Source organism: Ailuropoda melanoleuca, chromosome 3, assembly GCF_002007445.2.
Source record: "Ailuropoda melanoleuca isolate Jingjing chromosome 3, ASM200744v2, whole genome shotgun sequence".
NCBI lineage: Eukaryota > Metazoa > Chordata > Mammalia > Carnivora > Ursidae > Ailuropoda > Ailuropoda melanoleuca.
In genome coordinates this window covers 35,294,597-35,321,562 of record NC_048220.1, presented here as the reverse complement: position 1 = coordinate 35,321,562, position 26,966 = coordinate 35,294,597, and the positions used below count along the sequence as shown (strand labels likewise).

Genomic DNA, 26,966 nt, shown 5'->3' with positions numbered 1-26,966 from the left:
TCTTATGCCAACCTGCAGATAAATGGAATCACACCCTGTATATTCTTTTGTCTGACTTCTTTCACTATTAAGTTTGTGATATTAATTCATGTTGTTACGTGTAACTGTAGGTTTTTCTTTTTCATTGCTCTGTAATATTCCATTGTGTAAATGTATGACAATTGTTGATCCATCTTATTGTGAATGAATATTTGAGCTATTTTTAGTTTTGACTTTTAAGAATAAAGTTGTGGGGCACCTGGGTGGCTCAGTTGGTTAAGCATCCGACTCTTGATTTTGGCTCAGGTCATGATCTCAAGGTCGTGAAACCAAACCCCATGTCAGGCTTTGTGCTCAGTAGGGAGTCTGCTTGGGATTCTCCCTCTGCCCCTACCCCTGCTCACATGCTCTCTAAAAATAAATAAATCTTAAAAAAAAAAGAATAAAGTTGCTATGCACATTCTTAAACATTCTTTGGTGGACAAAAGCACTCATTTCTGTTGGATATATGCCCAGGTATGGAATTGCTAGGTCATAGAAAATTTCTGTTGAGTTTTAAGTAGTCACTGCCAACTTTCCTAAGACGTATCAGTTTACACTTCCATCAGCAATGAATGAGGGTTCCATGCAATTACTTTTTAAGTGGATTTCAAAATCTGTAATGTTGCCAGTAGGGAATATTCTATCCTCTTATTGCTGTTAAAATCCTAACTATGAATTAGGGATTATCACAGGTATCTACAATATCATCCTAGTGACTCTCTTAGAGCCCTGTTTTAGATGTTAGCACCGGACCTCACGTTTTAGAATAGGGACTCCCATACCCAGCTGTATATTGGAATCACTGGGGAGATTATGTAAAGAATATTGTGTCCTGGGTCTCATTGAATACAATCAAATGAAAATTTTTAGAGGTGGGGCCTGAGCATTTGTAATTGAGCTCCGCTCCCTTCTTTGTTTTAAGAGGCTGTTGGTGTTGATATATGTTCTTGTCTTGGGTATACATTGTGTGTGTGCGTGCACGTGCGTGTGTATACTCATAAAGGAACTGATGGAAATTGAAGGAATCCATTCACATAATCACGTTTTGAAGCGGCTGCTGGACTGAAGACTACCCAATGAGTTCAATGTGCTGAACAACAACATAGGGGTTTCTCAAGGAAAACTTTGAGCACTTACTTCCTAGTATGTCAAGGCAGCCCTTGTAACCATTGGGTTGGCTGGACCCACCCAGACTCAGGGATGAGGAGATCCAAGAAATCACCTTGCAATCAACGGCTGATATGCAAACTAATGAGAGGGGAGGCTGACTTTCCGCTGTATACTTTTCTTGTCTGGCCAAGTGCATCATTTCTGTCCCCTAGGATTTTAATTTCTATTTTTCACCTGACTTTGGAAAACACTGTAAGACATTTCCTCTTCTATTTCTTACTTAGACGCAGGTTCTTGCAGATAGATGGATAGATAGATAGCACGTGTTGATATAGAGCAATGGTCTTAGAAGGGCAAATACATTTCCTTTCAACCCAAATGCTTCAGACTGGCTGTTCTTGTTTCCTGCAGAATTGCTGAGCCCGTCACTGTATTTATTACTAGATAGACCCGATCTTATTGTCACTCCTGCTGGGCCCCATTGGGACAGTGAATAATTCAAGGAAAGTATGTATGCCACTTGACACATGGATGACACTGGTGACACTGGTTCCCTCATCTCTGCCTTGCAATATTCTTGAGGTTGTCATAGAACTCTGCTGCCCTTTGCCAGTGCCGATCTGCCCACTGAAGGTATAGGAGAAATGGGTACAGTTACACAAATTGCTTTTATTTATGGTAAGATTAAGAAGTCACAGCAAGTGCCCAGCCCGTAAATGACGAGTCACAAAATTCTACTCCTGAAACCAATACTACACTATATGTTAACTATCTGGAATTTAAATAAGAATTTGAAACACATGAAAAAAAGAAGCAACAGCAAATGAAATGAAGTACAATTATCTAAACTAACCCCTTCATAGTCTTAATTATCCAGCTGAGATACTTCCATGAGAGAAGAGTATAGATGCCAGGTCCTCGAGGGTCTCCGCATTTCCCTGGAAGGCCAAAGGCAGTAATGCCTCGAACAATACCCTCACATATCAAAGGGCTTCCAGAATCCCCCTGGAGGAAAACAAGAGAGGTAGTGGGGATGAGCGTGGAACATGATCACTAGGGGAATGGAAAAAATTCCACTGAATGTGGAACATTCAATGTGGAGTTAAAACCAACCTTGACTTAAATGAAAATTAGTGCTTAAAAGCCCAAAATGTTTGGAAATGTTTTAATATTTTAAAATTGGCTTACTCTCTTTATAGACCAGTGAACATGAAATAAAACTTGTGTTTACTTGCTCATGTTATCCACTAATTTGGGGACTGATTCTGCTTTAGAAGGGAAACCCTCCTGTTTGTCATTTTCTAAAAATGCTTAATAACTCCAGAGTTAAAACAGTCAAATGCAGATGGGATGTTGAGGCAAAGAGTAAGCCTCATGCTTTCTAGTTTCTCTAGCACGTAACTGTTTTCCTAAAGGAACAAAACCAAAGCAACTTTCCCCTTCATCCTGTCAAATCGACAGAAATTGCTCCCCTGGGTCTCTTTAGAGCATGTGACACTAGATGGGAGCTCCCAAAACCAGTGATTACGCTTCAGAGCGAACGGACTCCACCAACAGAGAGCCTTCAGTTTGCTGGAAGTCACTCCTTATGCCTCCTGACTGTGCCACCCACTGCGTGACCCTGTATTCTCTCATGGAACTCTAGAATCCGCATATTTAAATGTATTTGAGGTCTCAAGTCTGAAGTGGTCATTTCACTGCTCTGCTTCAGGAAGGATGGGTGGTGCTAGACAGAGGGCTGCTGAGGCACGTACATAGAGCTCTGCCAATGCCTGGCTCTGAGTGCCCAACTCCTTCCCAGCCATGTGAAAGCATCGACGACCCCTCCTTTTCAGGCAAAAATGGGCCTTATGAGTGTATGAACTAAGGAGGTATGTGAGAGCCTGGGATCCCCCCAGACAGGTGCATTTCACACAGGGCCTGAAATTTTCATAATGAGGCCTTTGGGTTTAATTCACCCATGGCCAATTCTAAGAGGGGTCTTGGGCCCTGAGAGAATGGCAGGAGGACTGCTAAGTTTTGACCCTAGAGGGTGGCTGTGGAGAGGGGGACAGGCACATTGGGACACTGCTGTGGCTTCAGGATGTTGCGTGTGTTTCCAAGGGCGTGAAGGTTCTGGGTTCCCGGATTGCCAGTGTGGTAGACCAGGGGAGAGGAGGAGGAGGAGGGAGGGCAAAGGAGAGAAAGCGGAAAGGTGCAGAGGACAAATGTCATCACTTCCTGGGATTTGCCTAGCCTTGGTCCTGAAATCTAGCCATTCAGATTCTGCAGAGGGTTAGACAAGCTTCTGGGAAGAACAGATACCCCTGGATCTCTCAGTCTCTGATTCAAACGCCCAGACCCCCTACCCTGCAACCCCTTCTCTTCAGGGGAGGCAGTAGAGGGTCTCTGGGAGAGGTGAGAAATGACACACTCAGAGCTGCAAACTTCGTAAGGTGTCTCTGTTACTCATATCTTTGAGCAGGGCTCTGTCGCACTGCCTCTCAGGGGACTCTGGGATGGAGGCTTGCACAGTCTCTGTATGTGTTACATTTGGAAGTTGCTTCCTGGGGATTGAGCTTGGCTCTAGGAAGCTATGGAGTCTGGCCAGAGAGCCTTAGTCAGGCTTGGAAAGGACAGGCATTTCAGACTTGTTCGGTTAAATGGCAGTGAATTTGGGGGGGAGTACTGAGATGCAGCAAATTCTGGGGGGAGTATTGAGGTGGGGAAAAGGGCATTGAAGGCCCTGGAAGAGCGCTGACTTCAGCTCTCCTGGATATCACATATTTTCAAGTTGAGATCTGTATATGTTTGTACGAAAGATGAGAACAGGTTTCTGATGAATGTCTTACGTGAGCTGAGAACATTAATTTATTTGGGATTCTATCAAACTTCTGTAAGAAAAAGCACTAGGGCCCTGCAGAAGCCAGCGCCGTGAGAAGACAAAGCCTGATGTTACATGTTCTCTATCTGCGTGACTTACTCCAACAGCTCAAACGTGAGATCTTGTTTTACTTACATTGCACGAGTCTTTTCCACCTTTGGGGCTGCCGGCACAGATCATATTCAGTCCAATCACAGGATTATAATTATAGTGCTTTTCATCGTTGCAGATTCTTCGGTCTATGACGGTGATATTGACTTCTCTCAGGGTATCAGACTGAGGTGAGTTATTGTGAATTCTGCCCCAGCCTGCAACTCGACACACGGTTCCCGGTTTGACATCAACCCCCGTCTTAGGGAGAGGGAGGATACTCACATTTTTATTAATTTTTGCTTTTTTGTTCAGCTGTTAGAAGACAAGCATGAAGACTTCAATAAGATCATTTAAATGGTCCTATTTTTACTTCAATTCTAGCCCAGCCTTCAAGGACGCCCATGATGGAGCTATTGTCTGTAGCCACGAGCGCCAAGGAGGAAGTTCCCATGCAGGCGGCCCCATTGTAGGAGGTTCTGTGACTCCGAAGTGAATCGAAAGGACATACCTGTAAAAGCTTCAGATCCCCCTCATGCGTGTCCCGGTCAAAGCACGGATAAGGAAACTCTTTCTTTACATACATTATCTGTTTCTCGGACTCTGTTTTGGATATTGAGTGAGCTCCAAGAATGACCTGGGACTTCCTGGTCCTGAAAACAGACACAACACTATTAACTGGGTTTACTCTTTACATCAGGAGCTGAGCATATTCTAGAAACAGCTTGACTGTCTCATTTGTAAATCTACTTTCTGTGGCAATACTTGTTTGTGGCTCAGAAAGAAAAAGAGGGTATTTTAAAGAATAAAAAATTGTTTTGAATCTATCATCATCACCACCAGCTTCTCTGTAACACGCTAAACTAGGTTCCCTGAAAAACATGTAACAAGAGAATTCCATGGCAGCTAAGCCAAGTCTTGGGATCTTAGGGGTTGGGGCTTTAGTGCCCCCTCACCCTCCCTGAGCTGATAGAGAATCAGGTTGTAGAATACAAAGGCCTCAGGGGTCTAGAGACGGAAGCAAATGGCACTCAGTAGTTGTAGCGGAATGCACTGAAGGGATTGTTGTAAGACAACAAACTTAAAACAGAAAACTCTCAGAAATATGAATGCCCAATGAAAGACCCTATTTGCATCGCACTGAGTGTGTGTATATTGGGGGGATGGTGATCTGAAGCAGGGATCTAGATGCTTTCTTTTTTTTACTCCCTGCTAAAGGTTCATTTTGGTTAATAAAATACTCAGGAGGTGCTGGCTGGTTCAGTTAGGTAGCGCCTGTGCCTCTTGATATCTGGGGTGTAAATGAAAGCCCCACGTGGGGCATGGAGCCTACTTAAAAAGATACTCTCTGGTGTACTAATAATTAAAGTTACTCGTTCACAACCTAGTATAAATGAAACCAATCAGATCGTCACACTGTCATTTTTCCATTACATCAGCTGATGTGAGTTTCACTTAAGAAACTAGAACAGTGGTCCAGTAGAGTACCTTGATGATGAAATGTTCTGTCCGAAATGGCGGCCACTAGCCCTATGTGGCTACTGAGGACCTGAAATGTGGCTAGTGCTACCAAGGAACTAAATTTGTAATTTTATTTAACTTTAATTTAAAATCAGAGAGTCACAAGTAAATTCATATAACCAATATGACAGGGGCTACCATATTGGAGAGCCTAGGTTGAGAGGCTGGATTATGGGAATGGAGGAAAGACCAGGTCTGGAAGAGCTCTGAAGGTCATAGTCAGCAGGGGTTAAGCGATGGCTGAGGTGTGAGAGACATTCAGAAAAGGAAACAGGAAGGTATCAGAAATAAGCTTTCTCTACTTGACTGTTGTGCTCCGGTTCCCGAGGGGACACTTGAGTTTGACCCTTCCATACTGTGGTTCGTTCTCTTTAGTCACAAAGTCAAGACCAGAAGCAAAGCCTTGCAGCACCCAGACCCGGTGGCTCTAGGGGAGTCCGACACAAAGCGTGTGGGTGCTCACTGTGGATCCCCCGATGGTCTGATACTTGGGGGCTGAGTCTGGGCTTAAGGCCCTGCTGGGGGAAAGCAATTTCCCAGAGACTTAAGTGATGTGAAGATACACACGTGAGCTTCCTGTGGTTTTAGTGAAGATTTATTCTCTTTACTGATATTCCCCCAAATAAGAATATCTGCAGAAACAATTTTTAGAACCCAAGCACTTACAGGACACAGTGAGCTGCAGTCAATACCCAGTCTTTTGCGATCAGAGCCCCAGCACAGATTTTTTCTCCTTTAAGTAGCACCATGTAGGGTCTTGAATGAGGACTCACTTGATTTCCTCCAATAATTTCTACACAGAAATCTGTTAAAGGGAAAAAGGCAAATCCTATCAGTGCTGACCCCAAAGAGCTCTCCCTAAAGCCACGGTCCTAAGGCCAGACATGCTTTTCCTGCTTGGAGAGGAAACATAGGTGACAGCATCCGCACCCCCCTGCCCCAACCCCCACCCCTCCATGCAGATGTTCGGATATCGGAATGTAAATCCCATTCCTGTTGGACGTCCTGCTCTTTCACCCATGGAGGCTGGGCCATTGGCAGTTCCAAGGATTATGAGGCTGGAAATCTGCCGCGACCACTGACATCAGGCTTCAGGGCTTGCAGAGGGCAGACAGCTGTGCATTGGTGGGTGGCAGTTGCTGCGGGAGATACTAGTGAGGATGACAACCTTGAGCGCACTCCCCTCTCCTCCCTTCTGGCTGAGTATTGATCTGGGGAAGCAGAGCAGCTTTCAGAAGCCTGAGAACTGCCCTTTACCCAAACTCACGGCTTATAAACTGATATAGTACCTTCGAGCTGTGCCCCCACCTATGAGTTCTTTGGTCATTGTGAGACTTCTGTTTAATTAAAATTTGTACTCTCCTCATTCCTAAGTTGACAGAACACTATCTATTGCACCCGAGGCTCCCCTTCCACCTGCAGACTGAAACACACGGTTGAACTGAAGGGCTTCTCCAAAAAGGTAGGAGAAGGGAGGAGAGAAGATGCCATAAGGAGAGAACTGTGCCTTAGTCAAGTGTCCTTGCTGACAGAGCAGGAGTAGAGCTTCGTTAGGACAGAATACTAGATCTACACCCAAGAGACACCATCCATGCTGGTTTAGCCATCTTGTGCTTTTGTGATATCCTTTCCGTCCTCCACCTCCTGTGCCAGATGTTCTTGGATTCTCCCAAAATACTTCTCCTGACCACAGGCTGAGACTCGGTGGTTTCTCAAACAGGGCACAGTGCCTGTTACTCCGTGAATAAAGCTAACTCACCGCCAAACTCACAATAAGATGCAAATGATGAGAGTGAGGGAAGGGGAAGAGTGTGGTCCTAAGGGCTCTCTTTCCAGAAGTGTGTTGGAAAGGGGAAATACTAGGCTGTAGAAGTCAAAGGATAAGGAATTTAGAGAAACCCAGGGACCTTCATCCACATCTCAAATTTTCCTTGGGTGAGTCAAGTATGGAAAGATCAAAGGTGCCTCTCTGGACCTTCTGAGCTGCAGAAATCATAAACTCAACAGAATAACTTCATTTTGCAGAATCACCTGTTTGGTGAGCACATATACCAGTTGCAAAAAAAAGCCAACATCTGCAACCAACCACTCCTAAAAGGGTCAGGGGTAGAATTTAGAGCAGGTGAGAAGCTTTTGGAACCTAGCAATTCTTGATCCCTACCCAGAATCAAAATAAATGAGAATCTCAGGAGCTGGGGCTGGAGGCAAGCCTTGTTTAAAAAGCCCTCCAGAGTATTCTGATGTGTAGGAGATTTGAGACCGCTGGTCCAGAGCATCAAGCCTTGCTTTGCTATATCTGTTTCCTTTATGGGCCCACATTCCTCTCTGCCCACAGGAAACAAAGAAGAGTGGAGCAAGCTGCTTCTGTTGCTTCCTTTGAAGGAAAGATATAATTGGATGTTTTAATCTGCCGTTTTCAATGTTATGGAGAATGTAACATGTCTGAACACAGTCATTGTACACCAGGCTGATGCTCTGCCCACGCTTTTGACCCAAATGGGCAGCAACCTTGTTATTTTAAAAATTTCTGCTCATTTTTAGGCGCAAGATAAACCATGGAACTTTCCAGTGACACACTAGTCTAGAGAATTCATATAAATTCAGATCATTCCTGATTTGTTTTGGGTGATGAAATCAGGTTTCTTTCTCTTTCTTCTTTCTTTCTTTCTTTTTCTTTCTTTCTTTCTTTCTTTCTTTCTTTCTTTCTTTCTTTCTCTCTCTTTCTCCCTTTCTCTTCCTTCCTTCCTTCCTTTTTTCTTTTTCTTTTTACTTTTGTTTAAAACCATCTATGTATTTTCTACAGCAAGAAAGGCCGAACACCACTATTTCTTTCCTGAAAGGTACTATTTATTTTCTCAACTCAAGCATTTTTGTTTATTTTCTTGTGTTAACATTGTCTTTCTGCCAATTTTCAAGTTATAAACTGGCAGCGAAAAGCACTGGCGGTTCCATTATTTTTTGTGAGGAAATTTTAAAGAGGAAAGGATGTTTTTCCTTCTAAAAGAAAGACATAGAATCCAAAGGAGAGTATTAAAGCATGGGGAACAAATACCTCCTCTATACTCAGCTAATCTTGCCAAAAGTTTGCTGAAAGTCTGCTCCATTTGCTTCATGGTTATACTGGAAATGATGAGAAGCAGTCTTACCTCCAGGAATCAGCAGGATAAAAATGGCAATTGAGAGAGAAGACGCCAGAATCGTACAGGAGTTCCTCATTGTGGCTGCTGTCCCCACATCAATCAGCATGAAAATCTGTGTTAGTTCTTGACTGACTCCGTCTATATATTGAGACTCCATCTATATATTGAGAGTACAAAGGATGTGGTTTTCTCTCTTTCCAATTTCAAACTCGAGCATTCAGAAATGAAACACAAGTGAGAACAGTGAAGTATTGCTCATGATGAGTGGGCATGCTTTCCTTGGCTGGGGCTGCGGAGGGAGGGGAGGGCAGCTCTGTAGCGTGGTGGGGGCGAGAGGACCCTGTTGCCCTCAGAACGCAGTACACGAGGAGAGATTCTAAACCGTTTTGGCAGAAATTGGGAGGATTCTAGTTTTCGTCAGCAGCGATATTACTTTCTGCGTCCACTAACGGAATCTATTAAGACTTAAATTAGAGCTTTGAAAAATAATTGGTCAGCAACTTAACTTTTTTCTAGTTATTTCCTTGGGTTATGCAAGGACCAATAGGCCAAGGGCAAGTGGAAATGCAGGGGGAAGTCTTATTTATTCGTAAACTCCTGCCTAGGTTTTCCTTCCCCATTTTGTGGAAGATAATTTATTGTGCTCTTACCTGAAGTCTGTGGCTGCTGTGAAGACAGAGTGAGGCAGGGATAGGGAGTGTTGGCTCTTTCCAGCCCTTTGTGTTTCCCTTGATTGTTTGATTATACATCTTGAGAAACAAGAAAGATACTGAGCTTCCCCTTTCCCCTTCTCCCTCCCCCTTTCCTTTCCTCTTCCCCCCTTTCTTCTTTCTTTCTGGATATAGCTAAAGAAGGAAAATGGTAGTCAGACGTGCCTATTTTGTTCTAATATTGAGGAACATCTTTCTTTAAGACAGATGAACCTCAGTCCTTCAAGGAACAATATTTGGTACGCTTTCTATTAGAAATGTTTTATGATCTTTTCTGAGCTGAGGATGTGGTCTTTAATTTAATTCACATGGTCATATGCTCTTTCAGGATGTTTGGTGTTACACAAACCATCCCCAGAGTTAACATGCTGATGACTTCAGACCTAGTGGTTTGTTTCTCAGAAATCACACGACCTTATAAGGGAGCCCTACTGAGACCCCTATGTTTCCTTTTCCCCAGATATTACTACTGCATCAAAGGTTAATCATTTTCAGTAATAGCAGTGGGACACCCAGCCTCCAGTTCTGGCAAGTAATTTGAGTGCAGACTTAAAGTCAATCTTGACTGACTGTAGCTACTAAAAATTTCCTAGCGGAAACAGTGATAAGTATGTTTGTTTTTTTTTAAAATGTGAATATGGTTGCTATTTCCTCATTCGTGTTGGCTTTTAAGAGATTTATGAAATATATTTTACATACCATTAATTTGACCCATTTGAAGTTTATAATTCAACGGTTTTTAGTATATTGACTGAGTTGTGCAACCATCACCGTAACTCATTTTAGATCGTGTTCATCATTCCCCAAAGAAGTTTTGTACATATTAGCAGTCACCATATAAGCCATTAGAGTTACCATATAACCCAGACTACTGGGTTATGTTTAACATTTTTGAGGAACTTCTAAACTGTTTTCCAAAGTGGCCGCACCATTTTACATTCCCATCAACATTATAGGAAGGTTCCAATCTTCAACATGGTAGAAGGTTCCTACATCACTGCCAATACTTGTTGTTGTTGTCGTCTGTGGTTTGGATTAGCATTTCCTGAATGAATAACTATGAGCTTCTTTTCATGCGCTTACTAGCCATTTATGTCTCTTTGTTGGAGAAATGTCTATTCAAATATTTTGCCTTCTAAAAAATGGGGTTATTTATCTTTTTATTATTGAGTTGTAAGTGCTCTTTATATATCCTGGATATGATTCCCTTATAAGATACATGATTTGCAAATTTTGTCTCCTAGTCTACGGGTTGTCTTTCATTTTTCTTGATGGTGTTTTTTAAAGCACATAAGTTTCAAATTTTGATGAAGCCCAACTTACCAACTTCTTCTGCCTTGTGTCTTTGTTGTCCTATCTAAGAAATCACATCCCCTTTCATCTCAAAGCACATCAATTTACAGGTAGAAGATTACTGAATAGATAGGAATCTATAACTCCCTTTACTCTCACCCTGAATGTGAAGTCACAGTTCCTTATAGTGAGATTTTCCCTTTCTAATCTATGGGTGTCTCTATCAAAGGAACTGGGTCAGTCCCCAGAATCAGCAATCCTGGCAATAATTAACACTCAGAAATGAGTCAACATTATTCCTCCTTTTCCAGAATCTGCTCTGTGTCACTTACGTATTTTTCAGTCTATCACAGTGACATTGACTTCTCTCATGGTATTTGAAATTGTTCACAGGTCTTTTCTGGTGCTTTCCTATCCTGCTGAATGATACCTGGTGCAGGGTGTGACATCTCCTCCTATTTTTCGTAGCTTAAGTATTTCTACAGTTTTATAGCAGCTTTACCTTCCAGCTAGAAAACAGGAAATACAGTTTTAGTCAAGGACAACAGTAACATGACCCAGACAATAGCTCCGATTAAAATATATGTCTTGCTTATTTAGTATGTTCTAATGAAGGACACGGCTGAAGACATGTTCTGATAACTGACAATCAGCAATTGATTTTTTTTAATGTTTCAAATTTTTACTTGAACTTCAGTTAACATATAGTATAATATTAGTTTCAGGAGAATTCAGTGATTCATCACTTAGCTCTAACACCCAGGGCTCATCTTAACACGTGCTCTCCTTAATACCCATCACCCATTTATCCCATCCCCTGCCCACTTCCCTCCAGCAACCCTCAGTTTGTTCTCTACAGTTAAGAGTCTCTTATGGTATGCCTCCCTCTCATTTTTCCCCTTTCCCCTATGTTCATCTATTTCCAGGAACTGATTTCTAAAAAGGCACAGCATACGTTTACAGGCGTATTTTGCTAGGCTAGTCTAGGTTAACTTCAGTTCCGTTAGCCTGTCAGTGATAAAATTATATTGGTGGTGGATAACAGTTCTGTGTTTGAAAAGCTGCAGTGGAGAACTCAGTCATTATTCAGATGGTCTTAGGTTTGTGAACAGACAGGTATTGAGACCAAATGGAAGAAAACCAGGCTCCAGGTGCAGGGGGGCTGGGTGGAAAAGGGGCCAGAGTCTTCATTTGCCATCTCAGTGGAAATGTGGTTTCCCTACTTCTGAACATGCACAAACCAGCCTGAGGGTCTCACATGCCTTTGAGGGCTTGCTCGTGCTCTGCTCTTCTCTTCCATTCGCTAAGCCTCTTCTTACCGCTTTGCTCTCTTTTCAAAAAGTCAAGGCAAGGAAAGTAGTGAGTGTGCTCAAGGTTGAATACACAGTAGAGGGAGACAATTCTAGTTCTTTCTTTTCATCTTGCCTTAAGCTCAGCTTGAAACTGCAGAGGGTCTTGGTCTTATGGACCTTCTAAAAACAAAGGACACAACAGTAGTGGCCACTGTCACATGCCTATCCCAGCATTGTTTTCAGCCCTCACTTCCTCACCTTTGACTGTCCCCACTTCCTCAGAGGCCCCTCTGAGTAGCTGGTGCTCCCAGCCCTCACCTTGCTGACATACAGAAGTTGAGACGGTCACAAGGGCAAGCCTTTCCATAGAACATGGAGTCACATGCCCATGTGCACCTTCCTTCCTTCTCTCCCACTCACGCTTCCTCACAGCCTTCATGCTTGTTATCTGGTTGGATGGACAAGGAGGAAGGAGAACCCTTAACGGGACTTTTGATCTTAATGAATGGATTACAACTGGAGTCTGGGGAGCCTGTGTGTGTAAGACACAGTCCTCTCAAGCTCTCAAGTGCACAAGCACACAGAACAGCACTGAGCACTCCATTAACCTTGAACCCTGTCAGGATGGCCATGTTGAAGTCCTCACACCCTCTTTATGGTTTCTTGAGCTACACCACCCTGCTGGCCACAGAAGTGGCCGAGGTGAAAGGGAGTTTCCTGACTCTATTGTAAGAACACAAACCCCCACCTCCCCTACTCCATTCCACTTCCTTATAAAGAGAAGAATTGCAGGTCCTGAAGGGGACCCGATGCCACTTCTACTATTTGCTTGAAACCTGAGTCCCAAAATCTCTAGACTCCTCTTGATTATCTTTACCACTCTCTGGATTACTTCCATCCCTTACACAGAAGTATTAAGGAAATACTTATTGAGGGCCTATTACATACCAAGTATTACTCTACGTGTTGGAGGGTATTGAACTAGAAAGACAAAAATACTCATTCTGTGGAGTTTGCACTGCAGTGAGGGAAGCAGACAAAGACACACCATCTAAAGCGTATCAGAGGTAACTGATCGGGAGAAAAATGCAGCAGGGGCGTAAGCCAGGGGAGGGAGCTGCCTTTTGCTGCTCAGGATGCTGGACAGGATGAGAGTATGGGGAGTAGGGGTGACCTTGAAAGAAAGATCCCCCCTGATGTCCTAAGAAAGAAAGTGTGGGGATCATGATGTGAGTATCAGTGGGCAGTGAGTGTTGGGGGAAAGCTCTGGGGCTTTCTTTCCTCTTGATATTGGGTGTGTATGGATCCCCTGAACTTTCTCTTAGCTCCTGCTGGACAAGTTCCTTATCAGCCCCCTTTGGACTTGTGTGAACCTTCTATTCGCATTCTGCCTTCCCACCGTGCCTTCTCTATTCCTCTCTGTGCACGGCAGCCAGATAATCATTCTAAAACTAAGTCTGATCACGTCACTGTCCACCTCAGAACACTTTCCCATTTCCTTCCCCATCAAGGCGAAACACCCCCTACTGGCTAAAGTGAGTCACTGCTGCTTCTTAAACATGGTCTCTCTCTACTCTTTCTGCCTTCGAGGTAAGTGAGATCCAAAGATGCCCCGTCAGAGAATTAGCCCACCTCGTGATGACACTCAGTTCAGGGCAAACTCCTGCTTCTTCGAACCCTCCCTCAAACTGCTTGGCACAAGCTAAATCCCATGATAAGACCCACCCAACACGTACCTACGGAGTCGCTCCGTGGGTCCTCGGTGTACAGTCTCCCTTGCTGAGCAAGCTTCAGTTAGCCAAGTGCGGTCTGACTGCGGGGGGTTCGCCACTTGGGGGTGCCAGGTCCCATCACAGGAGGACTTTTCTCAGTATTTGCCGAGAACACCTGCAGCAACAGTGCTGGGTCACAGCTGAGCAACAGTAATGGGTCATGGCTGTGCTGCTTACTGCCACACTCCCATTGGCCAACCTTGGCTGTGAGGACTTCTGTGTAAAAACTGGTTTCAGGTTAAACTGACCAAAGTCAAAATCGTTATCGAAAAACACATTTACCTGAAGGAGTTGAAGCTCCCCTTTAAACGACTGTGGATCACAGTATGGACAGGGAATTGCCATTCGTTCATCGACTCATTCTCTCATGCATTTATTTATTTATTTTTTGGAAATTGCCCTTTTAATGGAATATATTTGGTCACGTTTCTCTTTATGGGACATGGGATGGGCCCCAAGAAAAACTCAATGTTTGCCCTTCTTGGAAGAAAAAAAGAACATATCATTTATGTCAGAGAATGGAGGAAATTAAGCCACGAACCTCATTTATTCAAATTTGATCAGTTCTTTTAGAGGGCTTCCTCTTTATAAACAAGCACAGAGAGACAGAAGAATTTATGGGGTTTTCTTTTGGTGTTTCTTTTACCTAAAACTCCCATAATGTGTGTTACCACAAATCAATTCCATTTCAAATAGTTTCAACAAAGAAGCACCAGGAAGGGAATCCCAGGCCTCTGGCAGACGCAAGAGCATTGCGTGGCAAAGGCCAGGAGAGGTATGCTTGGGCACTGACCAGACAGGATCAGACAGAGAGCGGAGGGTACCGCTTTGGATTTGTGGAATCAACACCTACAGGAAGAAACTAAAGCCCCAAACCAAGAGTCTACACCCAAGAGCTGGAGTGGAAGAAGCAGCTTTGCTTTTCTGTGCCTCAGGGAAATAGCGTACCTCGCTTTAACATTCCGACATGGCAAAGGTTGAGAAGAGTCAAGCTTTTCACAGATAAGGAAATGCGTCTTTGGTTTTACAGTGAAATTTTAGTTTTTAAAATTTATTTTATTTCATTTTTTAAAGGTTTTATTTATTTGACAGAGAGAGAGGAAGCACAAGCCAGCGGAGCAGCAGGCAGAGGGAGAGAGCCCGCTAAGCAGAGAGCCCGCTGTGGGGCTCGGTCCCAGGACCCTGGGATCATGACCTGAGCTGAAGGCAGACGCTTAACTGACGGAGCCACCCAGGCGCCCCTACAGTGAAAATGTAAAGTTGAATCTAAACAAACACATGCACGCACCGTCATCCGTGCGTGCTCACACAGACACAGACACAGCAGAAGTCAACAAGCAGAGAGGGCTGGCTGGAGTCCAGTCTGTGAACCTAACGCTAGTCTGGGAAAGGTGGGCACACACATTGCTTGGTTTGCTGGGCATGCTTTGCTGCAGGTGGGCCTCTTCATTCAGCACGCCAGTGGCTAGCTTCATTGTATGTTGTTCCTACTTGAGTAATTCTCATTCAGCACAACAGTAGAATGCAAATCTGTTTGGCTCTTCCTTGTGAGAGCTGGTTTTTACGTCTCCTCTTTCATGCATGCAGTTTATGCTAAAGTGAACAGGGAACCAGCAGGTACCAGTGAAGAACAGAGCAGCATACCCGTACGATAATCATCCTGACTTTCAAATCACAATTCAGAAAAACGCTAGTACGAACCACAGGAAATGGCTATATTTTTAATGTCAAATAGTCAAACAGTAATTTCCTATGGTTCAACAGAACATATAGCAACATGGGGTAACTAATTATATGGAAAGCAAATCACTTGCAGTCACAGAGGACACATCATTTGCTTGACTATGTTAAATGTGCTTACAAAAAAAAAGCTACTTGCAACAAAGGATAACAAAATATTAACAGTGCTTGTGTGGGAGTAGACAACATTATGAGTGCTCTTTTTACCTTCCCTGTTTTTCGAAAATTTAATAATGTTGCTATTTGGGGTGCCTGGGTGGCATAGGCGGTTAAGCGTCTGCCTTCGGCTCAGGGCGTGATCCCGGCGTTATGGGATTGAGCCCCACATCGGTCTCCTCCCCTGGGAGCCTGCTTCTTCCTCTCCCACTCCCCCTGCTTGCGTTCCCTCTCTCTCTGGCTGTCTCTCCGTCAAATAAATAAATAAAATCTTTTAAAAAAATGTTGCTATTTACCATAAAAAATATTTTAAAATAATATGTGAAAATGGTCAGGCATTTCAATCTTATTCTGTAGGATCTGGTCTTTGCTTATAGAGACAAATATTATAATACTATAGAGATCATACATATTAAAAGATATATATTAGAGATATTAAAAGATATAGATATGGAAAAGATAAATATAATAGAACATAACACTGAATGTGCTCACCCACCTTTTCCTCTATCCCTATTTTTGGTTTTGGACTTCAGAGTCCTTTTCACAGACTCCCCCCTCCATCCCCAATGTTTCTCGAGAATGAGAGGAGCTCAGAATACTTACAAGTCACAGTGAGCAGTGGCCAACAGCCAGGTTCCTTTGACTAAAGCTCCTACCCAGATTTCCAGCCCTTTGATTAGAGCCGTGTAGCGTCTTGTGTGAGAGGATATTCATCTCCTTGTATAATCCCTCACGGGATTCTGGAAAACTGAAAGCGATCCAGAGTGAAATCCCATCTTCTCCTGCCGCATGTGGCACTGAGCAAGCTGGCTGTCATGAACTGGTTTACCGTGTCCATAGACCAGCACTCGGCGTCAGGAAGAGAAGGTCAAAGCAGTGTGGATGTGTGAGGTTCCCACCTGTTTCTGCGGCATTCTCAGCTGTTAATGACCATCCCCTGTGACACTCACACACTTGTGTTTTCTCATGATGAATTTAGTACTCAGTGTCCAGGGGAGTTTTATTATAAGCAAATTTCCTATTATGTTAGGCTTTTAAATTATTTTTTTCTGCCACATCTCAATTGATTTATCTCTATTTTGAAATGGTTAGGGCAAAAATGAGAAATATCTAGAAATACTCCCTTTTTTTCTTTTTTAGTAGTTTTTAAAAAAAGATTTTATTTATTTGTCAGAAAGAGAGCACAAGCAGGGGGAGCAGCAGGCTCCCCGATGAGCAAGGAGCCTGATGTGGGACTCGACCCCAGGACCCTGGGATCATGACCAGAGCCAAAGGCAGACGCTTAGCCAACTGCGCCACCCAGGAGTCCCTCTTTTATTTTTTTAAAGGATGGTTCTCTAATGTCTTAGTAACCACTCAGAGAGCCTACTTAAAGGGCAGATTTCCTAGGCCCACTGCAGGGACTCAGGGTCAGGGTCCTGGAGGGCGAACCTGGCAACCTGCCTTTTAAATAAACACCTCAGGTGCTTCTGACGCAGCTGGTCCCCAGAGCAGGGCTGTGACCCAGTCTTGGAAAGCAGTGAGTTATCCCATGTCGCCTCTGTGCAGGCCTTCCTAGCAGAGGGCATTTTACCAGCTCGCCATGTGATCACAACGCAGGAGGACAGGGTGATCGGAGCTAAAGGGCTGGAGTGGGGAGGCCCAGGGCTGCGCCGCTCTTGGCAGGACACCCACAACGCCGCTCTGGTCCCCAAACAAAGCTTCTGCTCCTCAGCTGCCGTGAGGACGACTCTCCATCCTCGGATCCAGCAGCTAGGACAGTGAGAGCCTGCTTCCATTGTTACAGTTGAAAAAAATGCTTTCTTAGTTACACAGGTGCCTGCGTAAGTAAAGCTGCCTTTGCATCTTAACCCCTGGAAGAAGAGAAAAGTGGTCTTTGGGGCGACTGGTTACATCCTGGGTGTTCTGGTTGGGAGCAGAGGGCTCGTGAGAGGACTCAGTTTCCCTCCTTCTTCTTCCTCCCTCCACCTCCCTCCTGCCAGGTGATCCTGGGCATGGTTGCCAACATGGCTGCAGAGTTCGCATTCTTCCCCAGGAGAGCCTGAGTGATCTGTAAAGAAATAAAACCCACTGCCTTGGTTTCCTGAGCGTCATGGGAGCCCAGCTCACTGAACCATCCGGCTCTGCATGAATAGGATGGTACATCTTGCATAGAATAAAGCTATAGGTTTTTAATGGCTTTTATTTATTTTTCTCTTTCCCCCTTATTTGTTATTATGTATATGGAAAATAAGGCAAGGCAGAGGAGCTAAAATAGGGGTGCGGCTATGAAATATATGTTGTAACCCAACAACACACGTTGACTCGTGTCTCCAGCAGGGAAGGACAAATAGCAAAAGCATTAAGTACACTTTTGCTTGTACTTCTATTTCCAGAGGCTAAAATCGTGGCAGGGCCTTTTTCCTGAGCAATTCACACATTAATTCATTTTTTATCTGGGCCATTATTCCACAACCATTTTTGGATGACTTCTGCAAAGATGAATAAAACATAGTTCTTACCTCTAAAGAGCGGAGTAGTAGGAAGATACAAAAGACAATGCTGTGGACAAACACACAGATAATCACGGTGTGGTGTGCTGAGTGGCTGGGGAATATAAACGAGGAATGGAAAGAATTCAGAGACACAGCAAATACCGTCGGTAGGGAGCCTGGAAGGTCTTCACAAAAAATGCAGATTTATTTACTCATTTACTTCTGAAAGAGATAGAAAGAAGGATGAGATGTTAGCAGGCAGGGCCGGAGAAGACTTCAGGTTCAGGTAGATGTAAGTAAAAGGCAGACGGTCGGGGATTATGAGACTGACACAGGTGGCTCATAGAGAAATAGTAAACAGAGCTCAATGATCCAAGCCTTTGGAATCCAGACTTGACCCTTATTTAGTCCTCAACATGAAAATTGTTAGCAAAGTGATATTTTTAAAGCTCCAACTTGACTTGCTATTATTCTTTTAATTGTCCAGGTTCACTTTTTTCTAGCTTTTACAATTTTCCATGATATCTCTGCATAACAGAATCTTGAATTTGAGCAACACTTCTCTGCTTCTCTTCTCCAAGAAGTCAAAACACCTTTAATGTAGGAACTATCTCCTTCCTACGTGGAAGGTAGGAAGCGTCAGGCAATAGAATCTCTTTTTTTAAAGCTCAAAAAACAAGAAGACTAAAAACTACATCACATAGAGCAGATTGGGAAGAAATCCCATTCTCCGGCTGCTGCCAATCCTAGCCTGTTCATTTCCTACTATAGGGCTGCATTGCCTCAGTCTCAGGTTGGACACCACGTTATTGATGTTAAAAATCTCACAGTATTTCATGGCGAGATTATAATTTGGACCAATAATTTAATAAGTTATAATTAAAGAAAAAATCAATAATTACAGTAACAATAGTAATAACACTGTCTATGGTCTTCCAGACACTGGTGAGTTCTAGACATTGGTTGTGTTATTAACTCTAATGCAAAGTAGGTGTTATTATTCCTGTTAGAGATAAGGACCATGGAATTTAGATAGGGCAATTAAAGTGCCCAAGTTCATACAACTAATAAATGGCAATGCAAGGTTCTAACCCATTTCCACATCATGTAAAAACCATCAATCAATTTTCATTGTGAAGCACTGTTTTCCTAGAGTAGTGGTTCTTTACCTTTTTTTGTTTGTTTTTGAAGTGTAGAGCCATCTGAGACTCTGGTAAAGTATAGACACACATTTTTTTTTTTTAAAGATTTTATTTATTCGACAGAGAGAGAGACAGCCAGCGAGAGAAGGAACACAAGCAGGGGGAGTGGGAGAGGAAGAAGCAGGCTCACAGCAGGAGCCTTATGTGGGGCTCGATCCCATAACGCCGGGATCACGCCCTGAGCCGAAGGCAGACGCTTAACCGCTGTGCCACCCAGGCGCCCCTAGACACACATTTGTACCCAAGTACTTGCATGCTGTTTTCGGCAAGTTCACAGACTTCTTGATGTCCATCCATGGCCTCGAAGGAGCTCATGGATCCCAAGTTGAGAATACTAGCTCTGAAGATATCAAGGCCACATTGATGGGCAAGCAACAAAGCACCCAGGAGGCCAGGGTCATGCTGGTGGCACGCATCCCCGCAGGATCAACTTTGACAAATATCACCTGGGTTACTTTGGAAAAGTGGGTCTGAGAAATGACCACTGAAAAAGGAAACAGAGCTTCTGCCCAACTGTCAACCTGGTTAAACTGTAGTCCTTGGTCAGCGAGCAGACACGGGGACATGCTGCCAAAAACAGGACAGGAGCTGCTCCTATCATTGCTGTGGTGTCATGGGCTACTACGGAGCTCTGGGAAAGGGAACCCTCCCCAAACAGCCTGGCATCGTGAAGGCCAAATTCTTCTGTAGAAGAGCTGATGAGAAGATTAAGGGCATGTGGGGGGCCTGTGCCCTGGTAGCTTGAAGCCATGTGGAGGGAGGTTCATTGAATGCTAACAAGCAAAAGAAACCCCAAAAATAAAAAACAAAACAAACCCCCAAACTATTGGAAATGATTTCTTTTTTTCTTTTTACACAATGTTAAACATAAATGAAAACAATACAGAATTTTATTTTCTCATGAGTAAAACTAAAAAGCTTATGAAAGTATGCCTTACTCCCAGGAATTAGGAAATCTATGGAGGTGGGAAGTGAAAGGAACAGAATTTTCATGACTCTGTTACCCACATACGGAGATCATGTCGTTTCTGGAATTGATATTAGTGATGCGTAATGAAACACAAAGCCTGTGGGCTTTTTTCTTTCTTTTTCTTTCTCTGCTATGCTGCTGAAGATCTTGGTGTCTTATTACTGGGAAACATAACCTAATTTTAGCGGTGGTGTGGTTACTTATTTGTCTCACAGATAAGGTCATTTCCTTTGGGCTTAGACCTCTCCTACCTTAAAGGGTAAAGACTGTGATAAATTAAGAGGGTCTGACAGAAACTGCTCTTCTTTTGACAACTTTTTCACTTTCAAATATGAGTTTACGTTAAAAACCCAAGCATTCAAGTATCTATCAGAAATTGTTTTGAAATACCATCTTGAAACCTATTCTGGCAGAGAAAGGATAGATATGTGATGCTTTCATTGTTGAGGCTGTTGGGTAACCATCACGGAAAAACTGAAGGGAGATTCTAACTCCCACCATTCAACTATAAAAGCACTAAATAAAGATACAGATGAGTATTTATTCATGCTTTGAAATGGGAGACTTTGAAATAAGACATCAAATAATTTAGAAATCATAGAAGATTGATAGATTCAATCATAAAAAGTTAAAGCTTCTTTACCTTAAAACATAAAACACAAAATCGAATTGCAAACACTTTCCTTTCCTTATCTTTTCTTTTTTTTTGTTTTAAAGATTTAATTTATCTATTTGAGAGATAGAGAGAGAGAATGAGCAGCAGAAGGGGCACAGGGAGAGAGAACCTGAAGCAGAATCCGTGCTGAGCGCACAGCCTGATACAGGGCTCGATCTCACAACTGTGAGATCATGACCTGAATGAAGACCAAAGAGTTGGGCGCTCAACTGACTGAACCACCCAGGCACCCCAAATTGCAAACATTATCAATAGATGTGACACAGATGGATATTTTTACAAAGTAGTAAGAAAAAAATGAATACCTGAAAGAAAAATGATTAGAGAATTTGAACAGGTAATTTCCAAAGAAGATAGAAGGATGGCTGCTATATTCCTAGATAATGGAGGAATGCATAAGCACTCAGCACAAGTTATTGCTAATAAAAGTGCAATTTAAAACATTTAGGTAGTATTCCGATAAAAATTTAAAAAAACTGTATTCCCTGTTGTTGGAAATTCTCATCTGCTGACAGTTATTTCAAGTTGTTACTATCTTTCTGGAAGGCAATACATGTAAGGGTTATTAAATTATGCATGATCTTTGACCCACAAATCATTTCTATGAATTTAAAAAAAATTGTGGAGATGCAGAAAAATGTTGCTATAAGGAGTTCCATCGCCTTATCATTCTATAATGAGAATACATTGAAAGTAATCTAAATGCCCCCAAATAATTAAGTCAGCCTATGAGTTTCCCATTGCTGCTATAATAAATTACCAAAAATTAGTGGCTTAAAACAACACAAATTTATTATTTTGAAGTTCTGTAGGTCAGAAATCTGATGTGCGGTCTCACTGGGCTAAACTCAAGGCACCGCAAGGCTCCATTCCTTTCTGGAAGCTGTAGAGAAGAATCTATTTTCTTGTCATTTGTGGCTTCTAGAGGTCACCTGGGTTTCTTGGCTTGTGGCCCCCTTCAAGCTTCAAAGCCAGCAATGACTGGTGGTGTTTCTCACAGTGCATCACTCTGACACTGACTCTTCAGCCAGGTGCTTCCACTTTTAAAGACGCCTGTGATTACATTGGCCCACCCATAATCCCCCTATTTTAGGGTGAGCTGCTTAGCAACCTTAATTTCATCTGCAACCTCCATCCCCCTCTTCACCATAGGCATATTCACAGGCTCCATGGATTGGGATGTGGGCATCTTTGGGTGGGTGGGGAGCATTATTCTGGATGCCATAATTTGTAAGTTATAATTCATCTATATAACCATTCTAGGCAACTATTAAATAACATGGAAAGTGATCACCAAATGTTGCTCTATCAAGCAACACGTTGGTGTCACCACAGGTCCTCTTGGCCTCCTGTAAGTCCATGGACGTTGGCCACTTGTTGTTCTTCAGCTTTTCTGTGCAGCCCCATTCTGTATGGTGTGTGATTGTCTTCACCGGGCACCACCTGACAGCACCGTGCCTCATGCCTGCACGACACAGCTTTGGTTTCTCATCCCTGGACTCTGCGTCTGCTGCTGAGACTGAGGATGTGCATGATCCAGAAATCCAGGGGGATCAAACTTTTTTGGGAAATCTATTGATTAGTAGGTGTTCTCCTCTGCCTTCATCCCACAGGGTATTCTTTGAAGCAGTAATTCTTGGAGCCCTTGGAAGACTGTCTGAGCAATCAGTTGCTCTTGTTGCCAAGAGGTTTTCCTGCCCAGCTATGCACCCTTGGATGGGTACTTCTCCTTGACACTCCTCTTCTCCCTCCACACCAGCCCCACTCCGTTCCCAAGTATTATGATGCTGAAGAAAGTGGTAGCACATAATCTCTCCTCTCAGCGAGCTCAGGCCAAAACAATTGGTAGTGGTACGTGAAGTGGGGACTGGCCTTGTAAATTAGACCAATGCAAAAACAGGATTGGGTTTTCATGTATTTATCCCAACTGTGGAAGCCAAGGTTTACAATGGAAATACTGTTTATATAATACTATTTATATAATTTATATAATTCATGTAATTGCCCATTCATTAATTCTTCATGTATTTGTTGAAAACTTTCCATTTCTGCCTTACAAGTGTGGGAGTAGGATTTCCCCAAAGTGGGGCAGCTGGGAGAGGGGTAATTGTAACTTTTTTTATTTTCTGAATTTGGGGCTTAGAGTGAACTTTGTCATGAACTTTGTCATGAGAACTTTGTTATGAGGTGTTTATCACAGCTTTCTGGTCATAATTCAGTCAGTTAGATATGGTTTAGGGCCAGAGGTTTCTATGTGGTGGGTTTTCTAGGCAATGAAGCTACCAGACCATTGTCATTCCCCACTTCCCCACCCCCTGGCTCTGCGTCACCCTGCTAGATCCCTAACCACCCCACTGCCATTACATCTACTGCTACCACGGGGACAGTCCTGCTCGTTTTCTTTCTGTCTTCTTTACAACCATTTTATTGAGGTAATTTATATAACATGCAATTCACCCGTTTAAAATGTACAATTCATGTTGTCACAAATGGCAAGATTGCATTCTTTTTGATGGCTGAGTAATATTCCACTGTGTATGTGTGTGTGTGTGTGTGTGTGTGTGCGCACATGTGTGTGTATAGTATATCTCACACATCTTCTTCATCCCAAACAAACAAAAAACAAAAAAAGAATCATAAACAGAGAACAAACTGATGGCTGTCAGAGGGGAGGGAACTGGGAGGATGGGTGAAATAGGTGGAGGTGATTAGTAGGTACAAACAGGACTGGGTTTTATACATCCAGTTATAAAATAAGTAATTCACGGGGATGAAAATTACGGCACGGAGAATACAGTCACTGATATTGTAAGGATGTGGTGTGGTGACAGGTGACTATGTTTAACCTGGTGAGCACAGCTAAATGCATATTATTGTCAGACCATCGTGTTGTACGCCCGAAACTATATAACACTGTATGTCAACTATACTTCAATAAAAAATGTACAATTCGATGGTTTTTGATATATAACTATTAATTTTTAGAATTGTGGTAAAATATATGTCACATAAAATTTGCCTTTTTAACCGTTTGAGGCGGCATCAGTCACATTCACAATGTTGTGCCAGTATCTATTTCCAAAATTTTTTAGTTGCTTTAAACAGAAACTCTGTAATTATTAAGCAATAATTACGCAATCCCCTCTCCTTTCAGCCCCCTCCCTCCTTCCCATTCATCTTTAATTTATGTTCTCTCCCTACGAATTTGTCTATTCTAGATGTTTCCTAGAAGTGGGATCCTACCATATTTGCCTTTGGTTTGGCTTATGCCACTTAGCATGGTGTCTTCAAGGTTCATTCAGTTGTAGCACGTATCAGAGCATCACTCCTTCTTATGGATGAATAGTATTTCCTTGTATGCGTATGCCGCATGTTGTTTATCCGCTCAGCTACGGACCTTTGGGTTGTCTCCATCTTTGGGCTATTGTGAATAATGCCACAGTGAATACTGGGGTACAAGTATCTGAGTGCCTGCTTTTTGACTATATACCTAGGAGTGAGATGGCGGGTCATATTACCATATGTAATATGGTACCAATTTTGTATTTAGCTTTTTGAGAAAACCCTCTCATTTGACAATTTTCCATCCTAGCTTCTCATGACCATCTTTACACCTACTTCTGTTTTCATTCTCGGAAGTTTCAATATACGTGGAGTTGATCCTTGTAGCACTCTGGCTGCAGACTTCCGGCTTCTGCTTAGGATGCAGAATGTGGGAAAGAGGGCTCATTTCACCCTTGCAACAAAGAAACATCTGGATAATCTACAAAATCATAGTTTTTCTTGAATTTCTCAGACTTGAGCCTGCAAGGTCAACCAGGTAGGCTGAAATCTAAGGGAAGATAGGTACTTCCAGGGAGAGTTGGGGCTTGTTTACCTGGAGCAAAGCACAATAGGAAGAGATGCCGGACATTATAGGAGGTGATCAGAAGAATTCAGTTAAATTTTAAAATGAGTTGCTAAGGGCTGTGTGTGGGTTAACAGGTGGTATTGGGCCCTTGGGAGCTATAGAAACAGGAGAGTTGATACTGGCTAGCAGGCTTTTCTCCATGGGCCGCACCATGAGAGAGCTAAGAGATAAGGCAGGAGACCGGGGAGAGGCCTCCTTTGGTGCCAGGGAGCACAGCAGCCACCCCTGCAGTAAGCGCACGAGGTGTTGCCAGGATGCTTTGCTCCCATTTTCCTCACAGAGCAAAACCCCTAAGCTGTTGAGGAAAAGGTAGCAAACACTCACCCTCAGGGCATAGATGAAGACATATTGTAGCCGTGAGAAGGGAAGAGAAAAAACCAACAGTATTTCTTGGGAAGAGACTGGAAAAGGTCTTCTGCCACTAGGGCAAAGACAGGATCACTGCCATAGCCCCACACCTGAGACCAAAGGCTATAACGCCTGCGTAAGATGGGGGCTGACTATGGACAACAGAAAGTGTCTCCCCACTTCCCACCCCCCGGATAGCAGGAACGGAGTAATAAATAACAGCCGTCTACTGCTGGAGGGGAGGACACAGAAGTGAGGATAGAGAATCTCATTGAGGTTCAGGCTCACAGGCAAAGCCAAAGGCTGAAGTGCAACAGAACAACGAGAAACCCTTTGTGCTAACCCAAGCCCAGCCCTAAGTACAAGGTAATGCCAGGGAACTTTAAAGCCTCAGGTACATTGATAGTAACTAGCAACAATAAATACAAACCCAGGTTAACTCCTGACTAGATTGACTCAATTCCTTCCAGTAGAAGCTTAGATACGGAAGAGTTATTCACACAGCCAGACACGAAACTTTTTACCTCAGTGTCTACTCTCCTAAAAATTCCAACACTCACAAAGAAGCAAAGAAACACATCACACAGTCAAGAGACAAAGCACTCAATATACTTGAACTCAGATATGCCTCAAATGTTAGAATCCTCAGAAAAACAACTTAAATAATTATGACAACTATGTTAAAATCGTTAGCAGACAAGACAGACAACAGGCATGACCATGTGAAGGATATCAGCAGACACATAGAAAGTACTAGAAGGGACCAAATAGAAATGCTAGAGATGAAAACCATGGTGAAAGACTAGTAACTTGAATGGCTCATTAGGAGACTTACTCAACAGGAAACTTAGAGAATGGTCAGTAGTAATTGTCCAGACTGAAGCACAAAGACAAAGAAGAAAAGATGGAAGGAAGGAAGCAAGGAAGCAAGGAAGGAAGGAAGGGGAAGCCACAGTAGATCATCCAAGAGCTGTGGGACAATACTGAACTAACCATCATGTAATGGAAAGCCAATAAGAAGACAGGGACAAGGTGGCAGAAGAAACATTTGAAAAGATAATAGGGTGAGCCTTTTATCCCTCCTGAAAGCCTGTAAGACTGCACTTTTCTTCATTGGACTGAACGACATTTGCAGTCGGATGATTTCACTAATCTGAGCTACTTGGATATATTTACCTCTCTAATTCAATTTCTTCTTCTTCTTCTTCTTTTTTTTTTTTTAAGATTTTATTTATTCATTTGACAGAGAGAGAGACAGCCAGTGAGAGGGGGAACACAAGCAGGAGGAGTGGGAGAGAAAGAAGCGGGCTCATAGCGGAGGAGCCTGACGTGGGGCTCGATCCCATAACGCCGGGATCACGCCCTGAGCCGAAGGCAGACGCTTAACGACTGAGCCACCCAGGCGCCCCTCTAATTCAATTTCTAGAAGCTGCTATATTCCTTCCTTTGTTCTTTCAACTTAAGATACTTAGAAATTACCCACTATGGGCTCGATCTGGGAGGCAGGGCCAGAAGGGAACTAGCGGCCTAAATAGAGCCAGGAGACACTAGCGTCTGGGGCTGTGGCCAGTGGGAAGCGAGACAACCCTGCCTCTAAATCCCGTGCGTGCCACTGACCGCGCACATCATATCCAAGCACAGCGGTGCCTGGCGTAGGGGGCTGTCGAAAGGACCG

The 26,966-nt window shown here is 43.2% G+C and overlaps 1 protein-coding gene across 1 annotated transcript; it reads right to left on the bottom strand.

Annotated features, from left to right (window-relative positions):
* Positions 1-1,780: 1,780 nt before the first annotated feature.
* Positions 1,781-8,907, bottom strand: GZMA (granzyme A). The gene is made up of 5 exons (XM_019809496.2): positions 8,752-8,907; positions 6,272-6,410; positions 4,596-4,737; positions 4,130-4,399; positions 1,781-2,136 (listed from the first exon to the last, which is right to left on the bottom strand). The coding sequence occupies exons 1-5, from the start codon at positions 8,900-8,902 to the stop codon at positions 1,975-1,977; spliced, it is 864 nt and encodes a 287-aa protein (XP_019665055.2). The 5' UTR covers positions 8,903-8,907; the 3' UTR covers positions 1,781-1,974.
* Positions 8,908-26,966: the final 18,059 nt, after the last annotated feature.

Bases quoted from the DNA above. Each gene is read 5' to 3' on its own strand.
- GZMA (XM_019809496.2), bottom strand. From the start codon at position 8,902: ATGGAGTCTCAATATATAGACGGAGTCAGTCAAGAACTAACACAGATT. The intron at 4,738-6,271 runs GTAAGTGCTTGG...GTCTGTTTTCAG, and splicing joins ACTGCAGCTCACTGTGTCCT to GACCAGGAAGTCCCAGGTCA. The intron at 4,400-4,595 runs GTATGTCCTTTC...GTCTTCTAACAG, and splicing joins GGGATCTGAAGCTTTTACAG to CTGAACAAAAAAGCAAAAAT.